At 37.2% G+C, this 21,029-nt stretch overlaps 1 protein-coding gene across 2 annotated transcripts in view; it reads right to left on the reverse strand.

Annotated features, from left to right (window-relative positions):
• The window catches only part of LOC125859507 (histone-lysine N-methyltransferase ATXR4), a 17,342-nt gene extending 4,666 nt beyond the window's left edge, over positions 1 to 12,676 (reverse strand). The window contains exons 1-3 of one of the 2 annotated variants that reach the window (XM_049539281.1): positions 12,308 to 12,661; positions 11,954 to 12,009; positions 9,319 to 9,445 (exon numbers count right to left, since the gene is read on the reverse strand). In XM_049539281.1, the coding sequence (XP_049395238.1) occupies positions 9,319 to 9,445; positions 11,954 to 12,009; positions 12,308 to 12,613 (489 nt within the window). In that variant the 5' untranslated portion in view covers positions 12,614 to 12,661. Of the gene's footprint in view, positions 1 to 9,318; positions 9,446 to 11,953; positions 12,010 to 12,307 lie in introns of both variants that reach the window. The other variant, XM_049539280.1, reaches the window with a different exon arrangement.
• Between the last annotated feature and the right edge of the window lie 8,353 nt (positions 12,677 to 21,029).

The following is a 21,029-nucleotide window of genomic DNA, read 5'->3' on the forward strand; positions in this document are numbered from 1 at the left end:
AATAATTTTTATTATTAGTATTAAAAATAGTCAATTATAATAATTACAAATATAAAGGTAACCAACCTGCAATAATGATATGAAACCATTTACAACAGAAACGTCGCATATAGAGCGACATAATGAATGGTACAAGTATGAAAGTGTGGCAACTCCCCAGCTTGTGTTGCCAGTCACCCATTTCAATGAAAAAATTTGAATTAAATTTATTTCCTATCAGGAAATAATGTTCTTCCAAGCAACCAAAATAAGTATAATCCAAATTTTTGTTGTACCTCTAGTTCAGTGGAATTATCGTTTATTACATTTGAAGTTTCTATATAATTAACTAATGATGCTGAAAATATTCTAAAACCTTGAAAGCAATCTTCCGTAGGAAACCAACCGGATAAATTATAAATTAAAGTTTTTCTAGTAAACAAATCCATGAATTTAGTGTTTGTTAGTAGAACAGGTGTACCATCAACAACCATACCGAACATAACTTCCATATCCTGCATAGTCATTGTTGTTTCACCAGTTCTCATATGAAAGATATGAGTCTCTGGACGACACCTTTCAACCAAAGCAGTAATAACGCTTGCATCGTACTGAATGTTTCCTACTTCAAGAACACCTCTAAAACCTGTGTAACCAAAATAATTTAGTATACGTGTATGAAGTGGATTATTTTGTAAGTGTTGCCATAATTCATAATCATGTCTCCGCACTGTTAAACGTGTTTCCATCATAGTTATTTCACCATTCCAAATTTTTTGAGACCAATGTTTATCTTGTAACGTTAAAACATCATACTCAATTGGTCATTGATATGCAAATTTTTCTTGATTCATCTACACACAAGAAGAAGGTAGTGGCTTTCAAACTCCTAATGTTGTAAATTTGGGTTTTGAACAATTCAACAAAGGAAATTATGGTTTTGTACAACAACGTCAATTTCAAAACTCACCATTTCATGCTGGGAGATTGAGTTTTTCGACAGTAAACAATATACTCTTTAAATCATTTTTAAAATATTTTATTTATATTAAATTATATGTTAATGATTTACATCTTATTCTAGGATGATATGTCTCAAAATCAAAATGATGATGAAGTTGGACCTTCACAACAATATGTATGGTGTTATAATGGACAAAATTTCAATTTTCACATTTATAAAATATTAATAAAATTCAATAATAAATATAATTTTGCAGGTCATCAACAACCCTCGAAGAACAACATGGCCACACGTACCCACAACCTGTGGAACCGGTAGACATAAACAACAACAACAACTGCATCAAGGCAGACAATAATCTCTAGAAGTGTTGTCTTTTATATTTTCTATCATGTCCCTTATATGTTGTACTCAATATATCAAATTACATATAAAAAAAGTAGTTGTGAGAATTTTTTGCTTTAAGTTAACTCTTTTCTTAATGTGGTTTACTCAACTCTACAATTTTCTAGAAATATACTACCACAAATGTATGAAGCCTATCTTCTACAAATATACTACTACATTTTTTTCCATAAAAATAATGATAAGATTTTTATAGTTAACTAAACAATGTAGGGAAGATTATAATAAAAAAATGGAAAGAGACCATGCAACTAAAAGCCTAATTTCAAATTTCTTAATTACGTTAAATAATTTCGTTTGGAACTCTAGTTAACAATATTTTTAAAATATAAAAAAGTTATATATAAATGGTTCATGGTTTCATTGACCGGAACCAAAAGGTCTAAAACCATTAATTTGTGAAAAGAAATTAATTAATTAGTGGATTCAAAAGTGTGTTGTTTAAGTTTGATCAATGAAGAATTTGTCAAAGTCAACAATTGCTTTGTCAAATACAGGGTTTATTGATCCACTGTATAAGAGATCGCACAAAACAATATTTAAAATAAACACTATATTGGTTCTTTATAAATATAGTAAGTCATCAACATACCTAGCAACTCAATTCACAAAACCAAAAAAAAAAAAAAAAACGCAGACACCCATGCACCTTGTAAGGTGCATGGCCTGAGCCTTACAAGGCTAAAGGCTATTGAGCCTTACAAGTCGCATGGGTATCCGCGCCTTGCGACGGATACCCTGATTTGAACGGAATTAAACGGCGTCTAAATTTGTTGCCCTTTTGGTTTGATAAATAATTTTGTTGCCCTTTTGGCTGTATTTATTGCGTCTCAAATTAATCAATTAAATTCACTTTTCGAAAAACCAGAAAGCTTTTTTATAAGAGCAATGGTTTTTTAAACGAGTCATTTTTCTTGGGTGAAAATGTTGTCGAAAATACTTCTCTGCTAAACACTAACATTGGTATCAGAGCCCTTTAGTTCTTAAGAGACTTGTGAGAATTTGAGTTATATTGAGTGAAACCCAAACATAATCAAACCATTCCATAAAATTAGCTTGCAGAATAATGGAAGGTGAAGGTATTCTTTCATCAATTGCTCCGCCAATTTTTGATGGAGAAAACTATCAGGTTTGGGTTGTTAGGATGGAAGCCTACATGGATGCATGTGATCTCTGGGAGGCAGTAGATTCCGTAATAGTGCGAAAAGAAGGCCCGGCTCCAAGTTGTTCAAGAATAGTGGCGTTGAGTTTCTCGACCCTTTGACTTAGGATTAGTCAGTTCTATTTCTCGATGGGGCGGGGAAGGGACATAACTCAGCGGTAGAGTGTCACCTTGACGTGGTGGAAGTCATCAGTTCGAGCTTGATTTGGGTTGTTAGGATGGAAGTCTACATGGATGCATGTGATCTCTGGGAGGAGTAGAGGAGGCTTATGAAGTTCCTCCTTTACCAGGCAATCCTACTATGGCTCAGATTAAAACTCACAAAGAGAAGAAAACCAGGAAGTCGAAGGCGAAGGCATGTCTCTAGGCTGCAGTATCTCCGACTATTTTTTCCAGAATCATGACTCTTAAATCAGCTAAGGAAATATGGGACTTTCTGAAAAAGGAATATTATGGAGATGAAAGAACTTGAGGCATGAAGGTCTTTAACCTGGTGAGGAAATTTGAAATGCAAAAAATGAAGGGAATCTGAGACAATTAAAGAGTACTGAGATAAACTTATTAGTCTGGCCAATAAACTTGGTGCCGAACTTTCTAATATAAGGATTGTGCAGAAAAATCCTTGTTACTTTACCTGAAAAGTTTGAAGTAACAATTGCTTCACTAGAAAATACAAAAGATTTGTCAAACATTACTTTGGCGGAACTTTTAAACTCCTTGTAAGCTCAGGAACAACGAAGAATGATGAGGAACAAGGCGACTGTTGAAGGAGCTTTGCAAGCAAGGCATCAGTTCAATGCTGGAGGCAAAGGTAGGAAGCAGAAGTTCAAGAAGAGCTATGCTACATCAACAGAAGCTGCTGCAACTTAAAGCAATTCGAGCAACGACAACAAAGATGGAAAATATCCACCATGTCAACAGTGTGGGAAGAGGAATCATCCACACTTCAAATGTTGGAAAAAACCTATGCAGAAAGTGTCATAAACTTGGTCATGCTAAGACTATTTGCAAAGAAAAAGGACCACAACAATTAAATGGAGCTCAAATTGCAGACGAACAAGAAGAAGATCAATTGTTTGTGGCTACTTGTTTTGCAAGTAGAAGTTCAAGCGAAAGCTGGTTAATTGATAGCGGTGGTACAAATCATATGACTCATGATGAGGAGATTTTTAGATAGTTAGACAGATCTGCAATCTCTAAAGCCAGAATTGGTAATGGAGATTACCTTCCAGCCAAAGGGAAATGCATAATAGCTATTGAAAGCTACTCAGGTACAAAGTTAATCTCAGATGTACTTTCTGTTCCTGAACTTGATCAAAATTTGTTGAGCGTAGGGCAACTTTTGGAGAATGGTTTTAAGCTTACGTTTGAGGACAAGAAATGTGTGATCTTTGATCCAAAGGGCCAACAAATCTGTCAAGTTAAAATGAGAGGAAAGAGCTTTTCCTTTGATCCAATGGAGGAAAAATTGGCTGCCTATCCGAGCCAAGAGATGACAACAACTTTATGGCACAAGAGACTCGGACATGTCCATCACAGGGCACTCTTGTACATGCTGAAGAAAGATATGGTTCGAGGACTACCACTTATGGAGGATGAACATGCAACTTGCAGCACATGTCAATTGGGAAAGCAAAGTAGAATGCCTTTTGCCAAGGCAACTTGGAGAGCATCAGTGAAGCTTCAATTAGTCCATACTGATTTGTGTGGACCACATAGGACTGCTTCTCTTAATGGAAGTAAATATTTTATAGCATTCATTGATGATATGACACGAATGTGTTGGATTTATTTTCTTAGGTTCAAATCTGAAGTAACTGAAGTGTTCTGGAAATTCAAAGCTTTGGTAGAAAATCAAAGTGGTTGCAGGATTCAAATGCTTAGATCAGTTAATGGTACCGAGTACACATCTGATCGATTTGAAAAGTTTTGTGAAAATGCAGGAATTGAGCATCAACTCACTGTTCCATATACTCCGCAGCAAAATGGTGTCAGTAAAAGGAAGAACAGATCGATAATGGAGATGTCCAGATGCTTGTTATATGAGAAGGGCCTACCAAAAAAGTTATGGGCAGAAGCAGCTAATACTGCTGTTTTTTTGCTAAACAGGTTGCCTACAAAAGCCGTGAAGGAAAAGACACCTTTTGAGGCATGGCACATGTATAAGCCGTCCTTACAAAACTTAATAATCTTTGGTTGCTTTTGTTTCTCTCATATTCCACAGGTTAAGAGGGGCAAGTTAGATAAGAAAGCTGAACCTTGAGTCTTTATTGGTTATAGTACAATCTCCAAAGCTTACAAAATTTCTCAGCCTCATACAGGAAAAATTATGGTAAGCAGAGATGTATTTTTTATGGAGAAAGAGCAATGGGACTGGGAAGAAGTTAACCAGAAGCAGATCACAAGAAATCTTCTAGATTCAGATGAGAACATTGATGATCAACCTGTGAGAGGAACAAGGTCGCTCTCTGACATATACCAGAGATGCAATGTGGCCATTTTAGAGCCTTCTGGATTTGAAGAAGCCGTTTCAGATCCCAAGAGGAAAGCTGCAATGGAGGAGGAGCTTGCAATGATTGAGAAGAGCGAGACCTGGCAGCTTGTGGAAAAAACACAACATAGGAAGATCATTGGTGTGAAGTGGGTTTATCGCACGAAATTGAATGCTGATGGATCTGTTAACAAGCTCAAGGCAAGACTTGTTGTGAAAGGTTACTCACAAATTTTTGGAGTTGATTATTCAGAAACCTTTGCTCTAGTTGCTAGGCTTGATACTATAAGGCTGTTACTAGCTATTTCTGCTGAAAAAGGTTGGAAAATCTTTCAATTAGATGTCAATTCGAATTTTTTAAATGGTTTTCTACAGGAGCAAATTTATGTGGAGCAACCTCAAGGTTTTTCTGTAAAGGGACATGACGACAAAGTGTATCTATTGAAGAAAGCCCTTTATGGTTTAAAACAAGCTCCAAGGGCTTGATACAGTCAAATTGATGATCACTTGCAAGGCTTAGGTTTTAGAAAAGCCTAAGCGAATCAACTCTATTAGTTATAAAAAGAGAATCTGATATTGTGATTATATCACTTTATGTTGATGATCTTCATGTAACAGGCAACAACCTTGAAATGATAGATGAATTCAAGGTAGAGATGAAGAAAGTGTTTGAAATGACAGACTTGGGAGAAATGTCTTACTTTCTTGGAATGCAGATTTGTCAAATCCACAATGAAGTGCTCATTTGTCAAAAGAAATATGCAAGGGAGATAATGAAGAAGTTTAAATTGGAAGATTGAAAACCTATGAACACTCCAATGAATCAGAAAGAAAAGCTGATTACAGATGATGGTAGTGACAAGGTTGACGAGGTAAGTTATAGAAGTATGGTTGGATGTCTCATGTATCTCACTGCCACGAGACCCAACATTCTGCAAGCAGTAAGTGTCTTGTCTAGATTTCTGAATTGTGCAAGTGAAATGCACATGAAAGCAGCCAAAAGAGTGATAAGGTATGTCAAGGGAACTTTGGACTATGGTGTTAGGTTCGGGAAAAGTCAGAACCTCAAGTTGCAAGGGTATTCAGATAGTGATTGGGCTGGATCAGATGATGACATGAAAAGCACTTCAGGTTATTGTTTTAGCCTTGGTTCGGGATGTTTTTCATGGTGCTCAAAGAAGCAAGGTATCGTGGCACAGTCAACTGCAGAAGCTGAATTTATAGCTGCAACAGCTCTGTTAATCAAGCTCTTTGGCTAAGGAAGATTATGTTAGATCTTGATCTGGAGCAACAAGAAAGCACGGAAGTGTTTGTGGATAATCAGGCAGCCATAGCAATTTCTCATAATCCAGTTTTTCATGGAAAAACAAACATTTTAATATCAAATTGTACTTTCTCAGGGAAGTACAAGAAGGTGGAGAGGTGGAATTGGTTTATTAAAAGTCGGAAGATCAAATTGTTGATGTATTCACTAAGCCATTTCATGTTAACAGGTTTGAATTCCTTAGAATGAAGCTTGGACTATGCAATTCTTGAGCCAGGAGGAGTGTTGCAGTTGTCTTCTAGAACTACATGACCAAAATTGAAGCTAAAAGATGACGTAGGGCAGAAGAATGTTGAGGAAGTGCGCACCAGAATAAATTGCTATTTTTTAGCTGTTTTCTGTTTCCTGGTCAGATTAAAACTTTGTTAGCTACTGTTAAGGATTAGTTCCTCAATCTCAGCAAGCAGTAACTTAGTTTTAGCAGATATTTTAGCATTACTTTACATCATCTTAATTAAGCTGCGATGTATTTATTGCGTCTCAAATTAATCAATAAACTTCATTTTTCCTTTTTCTTCTTCAATCAGCTCTTATTCTCCTCTGTTAAACACTAACAGTCTGCATAGAATTCCAGGTGTCTTCATCTTTAATCTAGAATCAACACACTCATTGGCCACAGTGTTGGATCCACTATTTGCCTCCCCTTTATGGAAGTCACCTGATTTCTATCAACTGGCTTGGAGATCACTGTTTTTAATCTCTCAGTCAACACTTTAGAGATAAAAAATTTAAACTGATCCAATTAGGCTACAACAACAACAACAACAACATACCCAGTGAAATCCCACTAGGTGGGGTCTGGGGAGGGTAGAGTGTACGCAGACCTTGCCACTACCTCGTGGAGGTAGAGAGGCTGTTTCCGAAAGACCCTCAGCTCAAGTACATCAAATCCAAGTTAAAGGCGAGGAAAACAGTGTATAAAACATACCATCCAATAAGGAAGATAGTAAATAATCAACAGAAGAGACGGTAGCCTCAATGATCCAATTAGGCTAATAGGTCTAAAATCTCTCAACTCTCTGTCCCCAGTCTTCTAAGGTATAATAGTTGTGTATGATGCATTAAACCTCTTCTCAAAATATTTCTGTGTGAAAACTCCTCAAAGTTTACATAACATCTTCTTTTACAACGTCCTAACAAGAATGAAAGAATCACATAGTGTATCCATCCGTCCCAGGTGCCTTATCTGGAGCCAATGTTTAACCCCTGCCCAAAGCATTAAAAACACTTCTTTTGCAATAAAGTCAAAATATTCTACCATTTCTCTAGATCTACTTTGAAACTTCTCTTCTCTGTGGAGAACTGGTGACATTGAAGTCTCCACAAACAACCCAAGGACCCTCCATAAGACCTCTAACAGCACTGATTCCCCCATGTTTTGTCCTTGTAGCACAGAGGCTGGTAATTTTTCCAGGGGGAGTTCACGTGATGTGTACAAGCAAGATTGAAGTGACCTATTCTGATGAATGGGTCACCAGGAAAGGAGTTCAGCAAACCTATAAAGTAGGAGATAGAAAAAACTTGGGAACTGTGCCTGGGAGCATTTTCCAACAGCTTTTTCTTTGCCAGTAATAATTTACTTTGGACTACTCTGAGCCAAAGGAATTGAAAAACTACAAAGTTAAATATTACTGCCTCCGTCCCTGACATACTTCCATTTTTAGCTTGTCCCAAAAAAGAATGACACCCTTCTTTTCTTTTTATAATTGTGGTGTCCAGGCCATCTTGTGCGCACCTCAACTAATTCGATGGGGTTACCTACTATCTCCCGCCAGCACAGGTACCGAATAATTTTGTCCACTAAGACTTGGACATATAGGAAGAAATCACCTATGTTTTGCCTCCACTGAAATACCCTTCTCTTTTCAGAAACCATCTAATCTTAGTATCTTCATTTTACCCTTCATGACATGACTTATTTGGAAACCACTCGATATAAAATTTCATCTTTTGTAGGAACAGAGAAAATGAAAAAACATGCAGAACTTTCACCAACACTCGTTCAAAAGGATAATTTTGATCTTTGCATACATTTGGCTTACACGTCGAAAGTCTTCTTTAATTTCTTAAAGTTTGTGTCTAGTCAAACACTTTCACATAAAATGGGAAGGAAGAAATATTATTTAGTGCCGCTTTGTTCAAGATAAAGCGTATGTACGATAAAGTGCACACCTACTGCATTAGTGCCTGCATTGAAGCGTTGTCTTAGTGAAGTGAAGTGCCCAACTTATGTCGCATCAAGTTTTAGCAGGCAAAGAATATAACAACCGAGGTACAGGGCATCTGAAACATGATAATAATACCACTGATGAAGACAATTGCTCCTAACAATACCTGACTGGTTCAGCCACCCTATAGAATGCACTAATGCCTCCCCCCAACACTGGTTTTAACCAAGGTTTATCACCATCAGCATTTAGTAAATTGTGATTTGCAAAAAAATTCTTTAACCAATAAGAAAAGAAAATCTTGCAAATATTTTTCCAATCATAATTTATTGAATATTTGCAAGCTAACCAACCCTAGGAAGCAAAAAGCAAGTAGTTGTACTCTAAAGTATTTTTTGTCTGCACTGTTTGTCTCCCATTATTTTATCTTCTACAGCAATCAAATCAAAGGGAATTGCAAATAGGCTATTGAAAACACAGTTGGTTTGGAAACTAGGCTTCTTCACAGTATAAAGTTCAAGAAGTTGTACAAAAATGAAGTTATTTTTTAACTTTTTTTTTATTAAGATGCTTCACAATCAGACGATGGAGTCCTATGAAAGAAATGGTCACCTCTAGTACCCAAAGATACTTTATCTGTGTTTACATGCTGATACTCACCTGTTATTTGATTTCAGAACAAGGTTTACAGTAAAATAGATACAGTACAAAATCTCAAGGATCAGAAACAGCTAGCAAAGGAAGTTAATAGTTTGAAGTTTTAATAAAAACATCACCAACATGAACTCCAACTGCTAAGAAAAAGGCTCAACCTGAAGTACTCACCAGTAAAATCATTTCGGAAGATAATGTTGCTGGCTGAAGTATGTCAAGAGTTTCTGGAGTGGCCGCTCCAGATATAATCGTGCAAGCCAATCTCTTGACCAGAAGCGGATACTTTAGGCCTTGAGTTCTTCAGAGCAAGAACAAGCAAAATGAGAATATGTAACTCACAAAGATAAGTGAAATAAATACTCCTTGATCTATGTGTCATTAGATCACATATATATTTTCTAAAGCAACTCCAATAGTTATGCACAGCTTAATCGCTAATAGTACCATGAAACACAGGATGATTTTCCCCTAAACTCATATTGTAAAGAAATGTATATTGGGCCTAACTCAACCCAAAAGCTAGCTCACTAGGGAGGATTGCCCAAAACCATATGAGGAGATCATGTACACTTTTTTCTAACCAATGTGAGACTCCAACACCCCTGCATGCCCCGGACTGGACATCTGGATCATGGACAATATAAGACGGGGAGGAGCCCAACATCGGAAACATACAATGGGATGCGTCTGGCTATGATACCATGTAAAAAAATGGATCTTGGGCCTAGGTCAAGGGGTGATGGTTGTCCAAGTCATATTAAAGAAACCACGCATCTCTTAGAGGGACGATGTAGGACTCTTCACACACACCCTAACGCCCAAGGTGGACATCTGGTGCGTGGGTAATTTAATATGGGGGTTCAACATCGGAAATGAGAATTGGGATGACTTCTGCACTGATACCAAGTAAAGAAATGGATCTTAGGCCTAACTCAAAGAATTGTCCGAGACTATATAAGGTGACCATGTACCCTTCCCACAAACTATATGGACCTCCAACACCTATCCTATCCTCATATACAAAACCATGATCTATGGTTTGTCGGCAGAAGAATAAGATGGAATGAAAGTTAAATATCATATGTTCATATTTCCTTCTATTACATGTGGAAAGAGTATCTGTTGAGTTTGAGAAGATAGCATCGAAGGCAATTGTTCCAAAACAAATAATGTTGCACTGCCCTATTAAAAAATGATTTTTTTATGACAAGGGAAACCCGCAGCCACTACCCTTTCGGTGCACAATTCAGCACTGCAAAAGCTGAAAAGAGTGAATAAATAAATTGTACATTATCTTTATTATTTTGCCACAGACATGAGATTGAGTATTAGACATCAATATGGTTTAGGTTTTATAGTACAAAATGGGCAATGACTTCAAATGGGGAAAATAGGAGAATAAAATTGTGACACCCTCATATTTTCTTCTAAGATCCTTTTTCTCTATTTTTTAATATATCATCAATCTTCCAACTATAGAAGTAAGTTCCACATTTCTGCTTATTAGTTTCCAACAAAATTAAGCTCGAGCTTATTTGGTAACAGAAACTAAACAACAAAACGTAATAAAGAATCTACTTATGCAGACAACCTTTATACTAGAATTTTTCTGCTAGTCAGAAAAGCAGAATGATTGGAATACCCAAATCAGACCTGTCAAAAGAAATTCACATTCTAGCCTATAGGAAACCTGAGAACTTAACATGCTCCATGTGTGGACCACTTATAAGCTAGAGGATGGCGAAGTTTATTCATTCAAGCAATAAGTATATCTTTCTCAAAAACGCCCTTAAAAAGTATATCTTTCTCAAAAGGTTACTCTTGAAGTTTTTTTTTTTTTTTGAAACTGGTAACATATGTGTGTGTGTCTATATATATATATATATATATATCTGCACCATAACAGTGCTATCTATTACAAACCCAACCATGCTTAGGACTACTGCTTCACAAGGAACCTATCATATCAACTAGTGATTCAGTCTCCTCTACATAGTTTTCTTTACACCAAAAATGAAACAAAAGAATACAATTCATCTTGACTTTCTACACAGAAATGCTTTTGCCTTCAAAAATTCGGTAGTTCCTCTCATTCCAAATTGTCCACCATATACAAACAAGGACAAGTTTCCACCTCTCCTTTTGTCTCACTACACCATCATTATAGTTCCAGCACTTCAATAAATCACAACTTGTTGCTGGCATAGAACATCCTAGTCCTACCATGTTCAAACAAAGTTGCCACAATTGTCCCGTTATAGGACAGTGTAGAAACAGATGGCTATTGTTTTCTCTGGGTGCACCGCACATACGACATCTAGAGCATAGATGAAATCCCCCTTCTTCTTAAGTTTTGGAGTTATTCCGAAAATGTAAGTATTCAAAAAAGCAAACAATTCTAAAAATGTAAATGTAAGTTATCTCACATCATTTATCCCCTAACAAATGGTACATGGGACCATTCCCATAGTATCCCGAAGTTTAACTCAAACAAAATTTATCAAAATTTTTAAAATATATTTGTTTAACTTAATGAAATCAAATATTTGTGTTGATAGATGTATAAATGCTTCAATTATTTTCTTTGTTGGCACATATTAACATAGCGAAAGATGCCCTTTATTATCTTATTCAGACTTGAAATTAGTGTTCTTAACCTATACAAAACTGTATTTCTCATGTATAAAGGTGGTATGCATCGAAGTGAACCATGTAATAAAGACCATATACAATATAGGCAAGAACGCATTGTATCAAACAAGTAATATTTGATGGAAGATGGAGGGAAAGTAGAAACTGTTCATACCGGCAGTATTCATGAAAGTGTGACCAATCAGCTTGCTTCTCCGTGTCGTAAAAAATCTAAAACAGTAAGATGACATGAGTTAGAAGTGAGATATACTAATACAGCAAGCTTGTTATAAGGTCCAATAATGATGGTAAGCACGAAATTTCAGTCTTTTAATAAAATTTCGAATGATCTAACAGGAACCCTATTGGCATTTCACTTAATATGTTCAAAATCACACAGAATTCACAATAATTTGTCCAGTTTGAAACAGGTTTTATTTCTTATCCTTGCCAGAACTACATATCAGAAAAAGAAAAAAAACAAAGGGGGGGGGGGGGGGGGGGGGNGGGGGGGGTTTCATATATATACCTTGGATTGTTGTCTACATTCGTCACTACAAAAGGGAACATTTGATGCTACATTTTTGAGGCAGAAATAACAGACGCTATCAATTGAAGAAAGAGAAGGGTGAGAGAGGATGGGTTTGTCAGTATGGATGAGTTCGCCAGCACCGATTCTCCGAGTGGCAAACACACCTCGACCGGCTGACTCTGTAAACCCAACTTCGATGGGAGGCGCTGATGTGAGCCCTCTTGGTTTTGACTCGTTGGTGTACCCATTACTCCGAGAGTAAATGGAGAGTAAAGCTTTTCTCCGACGGAGAAGTGATGACATTTCCGTTTACCTGCTTTCTCATATTTTCCATTTCCATTACTCCCAAGTTATTAATGGACACTAGAGATAAGTGGTTAAAACACACCTAAACTATACCTTTTTTTTGAGTTTCATACCCAAACTATTGAAAGTGTGAGAAACACACCTAAACTATTTCACTTTAGTTTGAAAAACACACCTCAAATAAAATATGATAGTGTGTGTATTACACTCTCTCAATTTATTTTTTTTAAATGCCACATAGATTGCCACATGGAAACAAATTCCACCATGTCAAAAGATTAAAGTTTAACCTTCAACGTGTAGAAGCATCTTTCTCTGTTTCTCAGCAAATTAAAGCATTACTTGGTTTCTGTGTTTCTATACTATACAAACTAGAGCCGATCAATTTTTTACTTCGAGCTACTAAAAATGCTTTGGTGACTTCTGTCCTTAGTTGCTCATGGTTGTTTAAATAATCGTAATCAGAAAATGATTGATGAAGTAGTCTGTAAAAAGCGACAATTCAATAGAAAGAAAATATGCTCTATTTGGTGGCATAATGATACCACAAATATAGTCTAACTAGTTATTAAAAAAAAAAAAAAAAATAGAATCTGATGTCATGGACAATTACTCACCCCTCAAATTATTAAAGCTATCAAAGGGAGTCGTGGATTCCTTGTATGGCATCATTGATATACAAATATCAGTCCCTTTTGAGCGAGCTTTAGCAACTAGTGTAACATATAATTTAAGGTGTGTTTCTCAAATTTATGAATGATAGTTTAGGCGTGTTTCTCACTCTCCTAATAGTTTAGGTGGGAAAGTAGTCAAACAATTTTATAGTTTAGGTGTGTTTTGATATTTTATTCCACAAAAAAAGAAGAAGCCATGTGGACGAAAATCAAGGCCACACGCGCGCAAAAGAGTGTGTACACACACATTTGGTCCAGTCAGCACAGAGGTGTGTTTTTCAAACTAAAGTGTAATAGTTTAGGTGTGTTTCTCACACTTTCAATAGTTTGGGTATGAAACTAAAAAAAAAGGTATTGTTTAGGTGTGTTTTAACCACTTATCTCATGGACACTACTACAAAATCAAACCCCAAAACTTTCACTTTCCTCGGGAAATAAGTAATTAATGGTTTTATTGACGTGGGATTCGACCCCCAACCTAATGGGTTCTATATTTGACGATTATTGAGTCGTACTTCTTTATTGGAGGTGTAATTTTGACGTATTAAATTTGATGTTATTGTCGAAAAACGTTTGTCAATTAAGTCAAGTGTGTATTATTTCACTTTTAATCTTATTTCTTAATTTTACTTTTTGTTTGTTGTTTTTGTTCCCAAAGGGTACAAGTTAATGTATGTTAAATACCCACAGTAAGGGTGAACGGTTAATTCCTTATGGCCCAAAGCTTGAGAAATTTATTTGAAAGAAAATGAATGATCAAGAGCGCAAAGCACAACGACTGAGACAAATTGTTGAGGCTCGAGCTAGGGGTAATAGTAACAATGGTAACAACAATAATGTTGGAAATGAACTTGGTGACGATGAAGATGGTTGGGTTGCAGTGAATCGTCGTCCAGTTCCGAGAGCTAAAGGGAAACATAGACAGGTTGACCCCATTGATTTTGATCTTGATGAGGATGAAACTGATATGGATGAAGTTGGAGCCACTGGGCTATTGTTCTCCCACCCTTAGCACAAGGAGTAAAATTTACCACTATAGGCGGGGCGGATTCTTGCCTTTGTAAAATAAGGCTTATGCCTTAGCCCCGAATTTCGGGGTCCCAAATTTTTATCAAAAATAAATTATGTGTTAAATTTTTTATTGAAAAAAATTATTATTTAAGATAAAAAGTATATTTTAAAAAATATATTATTTTACTCAGTTTAACATATGTTGTCCTTTGTTAAAAATAAGAATTAATAGTGAAGAGTGTTGAACAAAGAGAATTACAAATTCATTTTTTATTTCGTTTTGAAGCATTACAACAAACATATAGAAATGGGGTAAATCAAGTTATCATATTCTTGAATCAGATTCTATGGTTCTAACTCTTATCTTTGTTTAATATTTGTCAACTTTACTTATAGAATTATATTAACAATTCATATAATAATTACCTCATTGAAAGGATGTTTTTCAATATTGAGTTGATAAAATCTTACCTAAAATCAATAACTGAAAAAACAGCATTAAATACTAATAATTTTCATCTAAATAGTGTAAGATAAATAAATTTTGAATAAATACGTATACGAAGTTTGTTTATATTTTAGGCCTCAAATTAAAATTTCGCTTTAGGCCTCCAATTACGTTGAGCCGCCCCTAATTATAGGTATCATGATTCAACTGCTGAACTTGAAATGATTGTTTAGAAGAGTAGTTGGCAATGATCCAAATCTTCACATAATGAACTTCATTAGTATTTATATGTTTTCTGAGATCCATGGAGTTAGTCAAACGGTTATTCGTTTGAGATTGTGCATGTTGTCTATATCTGACGAGGCATTAATATAAGTGAATGAGTTGTCACACGACTCAATCACCATCTGAAAAGTGTTGAAAGAGGGTTTTTGTAATACCGGGGAAACTAGTGAACTAACCTAGAGAGTTCTAGAGCCTTGTGTTAGAATTTTAGAGTTTGGTATGAGGGTTAAAAATCATAAAAATAATTTTCGTACTTAGAATAAAGGTTTTAGGGTTAGGGCATCAAGGTACAACCCCCCAAGGACCACCCAAGGGGTCCTTGAGGAGGACCCCAAACAGCCCAAAAGTTGTCCAAAATAGCAGCCTCCCACGAAGGGCATCCACGAATTGTGGATGGACCCACACCCCATGGGTTGGGGTCGTGGGTCAAGGCTGAAGCTTCCCCGCATGTTAAGCCCCAGAACCCTCCCCTACGAAGGTGCAACACGATTCGTAACCCCACCCACGGTCTGTGGGTGGGGGTCTCGTGGGTGGGGCATATTTTTAGTAAATTAGTTTTAAGTTAGGGGCTTAGGGGTTAATTGGTAATTAGTTAGGGGATTAGGGGAGGTCGGTTAGTTAGTTATTAAACCACCTATATAAGCCTAATAGACCCCTAAACTGAGTGAGTTAAATCATTCTTCTAAGACCCCAAATTCTCTCCAAATAATTCTCTCTCTAGAAGTGAAAAAGAAGGAGGAGGAGGAGGAGAAGGAGAAGAAGGAGGGCAGATTTTCCTCCATTGTTTCAAGCTTGGTTAGGGCTTTGAATTAAGGTATGTTAGCTTATTCATCTTTGGGTTCTTCCACCGATAGAGCCCCCTAGGTTTCCCCCAATTGTGAAGTCAAAACCCCAATTTAGCAAGGGTTTCTTCCTACATTGTGGGTAGTGATGAAGATTGATTCCAATTAACTGGATGACACTTAATTATGTTTGATTTAGCATTGAATTATGATATTATGATGAATTTATGTAATTTCTATGGTTAACCCTAGCCTAATTGATGAATTTGCTCTTTTGTGGGTTTATGCCATGAGAGGTGAAGTTGAAGATTCATAGTGATCTTCTAAAATTAATATCATGTGTAGTAATTGTTCAAGGTTAGGAACATATAGACATGAATTGAACTAGACTTTATTATATGAAATGGATCTTGACTTGTAAAGCCCGAAGTTGAACCTTTATGATGAATTATCACTAGAATCACCTAGTAATGAAGAATGTGATTAGAATACCTTGAAATCTAGGTATGAATGTTGATTGTAGAAGTAAAGCTTTGAGAATAGGGCTTGTAGTCATGAATGTTGATGACTAGGGCTTGAGAGTAAAGCTAATATGATTAACTATATATGCTAAGGCTTTTAGAGTAAAATCTATATGTGAATAGAAGTCTAATGAATAGAATTGTGATGAAAGATCTTTACCTACCTAATTCACCTTATGAATAATAGATGGTAGGAAATGATAGAATCACTTGAAGTCATGATGATATCCATGTCTAATGTAGAATTTTATATATGATATTAGGCATGAATGTTAACTTAACATGAAAAGTGTTCTCACATAGTAATGGTTCTAGGGTTGAGGGGCCTCTCTCACCTAATTGAACCTAAGGCTAAAGAGCCTTCATACCTAGATCATGGATGGTGATAGTTGCTCACACATAGTCTAAAAGAGGTATTTAGTGAAGTAATATGGATTGGTTGTCAAGGACATCTTTCTATGAACTTGAGTCAAAGTAGAGACTTAATAGTTATCTTATATGATTTAGGCCTACCACCGAGTGGATATTGAAATGAGATGGAGGTTCCCACCTAGTTGAGTTTGGGCTTCCAACATGGGATCTCTCACCTAGAAGAGTTCGGCTTTCCTACAGTGAGTCTCATGAGATGAAAGCCTTCACCTAGTGGAATTTTGGGTTTCTAGTAGCAATCTATGTATCCCATAACTACGTGCCCCATAGGAAAGTTAGCTAGTGGATCTAACTAAGCTAACAAACCGGTTCTACCTTAGGCAAATGGACCAACCCTTAACGATGTGGGTAACACCGGGAGAGATCATGTGATAGCTCATATGTTCTCGTGTCAGTTATGGATATATCCCAACTACAACAAGATTAGTAATGAACTAAGATTATGCTTAATGTAGCATCTCATGGAGTTCAAACCTCATGGACTAAGATTATGCTTAAGGAAGCATCTCCTAGAGTCCAACACAATTAATGGTCTAAGATTGTGCTTGAAGAAGCATATTCTAGAGATCAAACTAAACGAACTAAGATTAAGCTTGTGGAAGCATCTCCTAGGGTTCAACCTTAGTGAACTAAGATTATGCTTTCAGTAGCATCTCCTAGAGTTCAAGCTTGATGAACTAAGATGTACTTAATGTAGTATATCCTAGGGTTCAAAATAATGAGGAACTAAGATAGGCTTAAGTACCTCAAAGTGTTCAGGAGTATGAATGGACTTAGACATGTTAATAATGAACCTAGACATGCTAAAAGAAGTATCTCATAGGGTTCAACCTAATAATGAACTAGGATGTGCTTACGGGAGTACTTCATAGTAATCTAAGGTATAAAGAGAAGAACTAGGTTCCAAACCAAAATGCATTAGAATGAGTGTCACGATCCGATTTCTCAAGTCATGATGGCACCTAATATAACCCACCAGCAGGTAAGCCAACCCGTAACCCGGAACAACAAGTAATGGGTCTAAGGGTAAAAACTAAACAAGAATAGGCAAACAACAATATAAACAGGCGGAAGCAAACCAAAAACATATATACAAATAAAGATCCCTCCCAGAATCTGGAAGTCACTAGTACAGAGCTACTACAAAATGAGTACAAGTCCCAAAAGTGGACAACAGAGATTGGACTGTCTCGGAAGGTAAAAGACAAGTCTATATATATACAGATGGAGGCTGAAATAGTACAAAACGTCGTGTGCTCACTATCGTCTCCGGATCAGTCTGCTCTAAGCTCGATCAACGCTGGCTACTAGTGCCCGGACCTGCATTACAAAACAGATGCAGAGCGTAGCATGAGTACCAAAATCACAGGTACCCAGTAGGCATCATAGGCCGACTGAACTTGAAAAGTAAAGACATTATGAAAAGAAGGAATACGCAAATCGAGGTCAAGAACAAAAGTCTAACTAACAAAGGAATGCACACGAGTGTACAAAGAACTAACTAAAGTAATCTATAAGCTAACTATACCTAACTGGGCCCTCATAAGCCCAGAAGGTACACTCGTGCGCAAGTTAAATAAAAACCTGAACGGACCCCCATAAGCCTGACGAGTACACAGAATAACTATAACTAAAGAGAATTGCATATGAGAACCCAAGAACGGAGAACACGAATCAGAACTTCAACCCCAATTAGTAAAATCTGACAATACGGAGGCCGGACCTCGAACCGGATGCTCACCAGAAGTACTTAAGTAACCAATCATAAGTATCAAGTATCTGAGGCCGGAACTCTAACCGGATGCTCTGTATAGGTATCTGGGCAATAGAGGCCGGAACTCTAACCGGATGCTCTATAAAGGTGCCAATGTAGCTGTTGAAAGAGTCACAATCGATCCACACTCATAAATGTCCGTGGAATGCCGTTCATACTAAGCCAATCAATGTAAGTCCTTGGAACCGAATCGAAAATCAAATTCAAATCGCGAAGCAGAACTAGCATCGCCGATTTAACTCGTGAAGCCGTAACATCGGGTAAATAAGGATAACTATCATCAGATCAAGCGTATTGCCTAACTAAGGCCCAAACTATCAGACTCAAGTCTGCTACACCAGTCTACAGGGATCTAAGCCGGTCGAGCGACGTCGGGGCAAAACTAAAGCCTATCGGATCTGAATCATGTATTTCTAAGGCAAGCCCTAGTCAAACCTAAACTAAGGCCCAACATGCTTCAAATAAACAGTAATTAAGCATGCAAGCACTTCACATAGCGAGGAGGGTCAATTAATAACACAAAGCATGCTCACAGTTACCCGATAATTCTCGAAATACGCTGAAAACATGATTTCTAAACATCTATGCATGATTCAATAACTACCAACCCAAATCCCAACTAATCAACATGCATTCACACTCTCAAGCTCAATCTAAGAGAGGAAAACCGTAGTCTACCTGTAGGTCGATCACACGCGCTCCAAAATCACTCCTTCGGAGCTTTCCCTTTCCGAACGGTCTCAAAACGCTACCCCTCTATCAAAAATAGAGTCACAACAATAATACGGTCGTTTAGACACCAAAATCACAACAAACGGAGACGGGTCAATTTTGGAGTCAAAACGGGAATTGTGGGACCCGCGCAGGAAATTTTGGAATTAACCCCAAAAATGAGTCCTAACCAGTTCCCCCAGCTCATATCCCAAAATGGGACACAATTCGGGGCTCGGGAACAACACAATATCAACATGCAACTAAAACCCAAATTTTCTCAAAAACTATAAATGGGACAGCAGTTGAATCAGTATATTTACCAGAAACTGGAGGTCTACAGTGAAATGCGACAACACCACGACGTTCTCCTCGAAAAACCACTCAAGATAGCCTCAAAAATCACTGAAATCGGACCTAGAATGGCTGAGAAAACAAGTCTCAAAATCTTCCAAAATCAAGCTCACAAAAGGGTCGTGGCAGCAGGTGTTTTACGAAAATTACCTCAAACGGGGACCCCAAATCACTATCCGAGCTCACCAACGCGTTGTCCTCGAAAAATATCACAACTTTGCCTTTTGAATCGCCCAAATCGGTTGAGAGATGAGAGAGTTATGAGGGTTTGAAGTTTGGGAAATGTTGCTGTTTTTCTGCATTTATTACAGAAAATCTGCAATAATTCCCAAAACTTAAAACTCCGATGGGGTGCTCCGATCTCGTTCGGAACCCCGTGCATGCAAACGAGATATGCAACCATACCAAATTCGACATTTCAGACTCAACGGTGCAGTCAAAATTTCCATCAGAGGTCATCTCGATAAAAAGTGGGTCCCACTTCCCAATGCCATTTTAAGTCAAAACCCACAAAAGGGCTCGAAAAGATATTGAAAACCTCCAGATACAAAAGAAGGGTCAATTTAGACCAAACTCGACATTCTGGAGTTAACCACGCTGACGGAATTCTCATTCGAGCACGTTTACTCAGAATGTTGACCAAAGTCAAACTTAGGCTTAAACTTAAAGTTAAAACGCCTAATCGCACCGACTCACACTGAAAATCTCGGGAGTCATGTCGACCATGCTACTAGCCTAAAATGACCCTTACGGAGCTGATGGAATCATCAGAATTGGGTTCCGATGTCATCTTCTTGAACTTTTGATTGAAAATGATCGTTCAAGGTTCATAAGCTCCAAAACACAAAAACTTGCACCAAGACCAAACGAACGACCAGGTGACCAAACTGTCAGTCCCAACAAGTCATAAATGACTTGGGGTCGCTATAGGAACGCTCTAAACGACACACAGAAGGCAAGACACAGAAATGACCAAGAGGGTCATTACAATGAGGACCTAAAAGTGGTACTTAGTATTAGTAGTATTACGGAATGTTATTGATTCATTGCACAAGTATGACTTAAGGTTATTCAAGAAAGTGTTCTTTTGTGTGATGTATCTTGAGATAGGATTGTGATATAGTTGCCTTCCTTGTTAGTATTGACTAAAGGTGATAGTTCCCTTGTCTATATGACGTAAGCTAATAATGAGACCAAAGGAAGGTGAGTATGACTATAATGACTTCAAGGTTATGCTTAGTGTGAAGGGTAGTATGGGATGCCTTTCATGCATTGCACAAGTGTGCTTTGAGGTTACTTAGGAGTATAGTGCCCTTATGGTAGAAAAGCTTAAGACTTGACCATGCATATGGGCTATGATTAAGATGACCAAAAAGGGATACTTGTCTTGGGTGGTATTATGGGATGCTATTCATGTATTGCAC

Source organism: Solanum stenotomum, chromosome 3 (genome assembly GCF_019186545.1).
Source record: "Solanum stenotomum isolate F172 chromosome 3, ASM1918654v1, whole genome shotgun sequence".
NCBI lineage: Eukaryota > Viridiplantae > Streptophyta > Magnoliopsida > Solanales > Solanaceae > Solanum > Solanum stenotomum.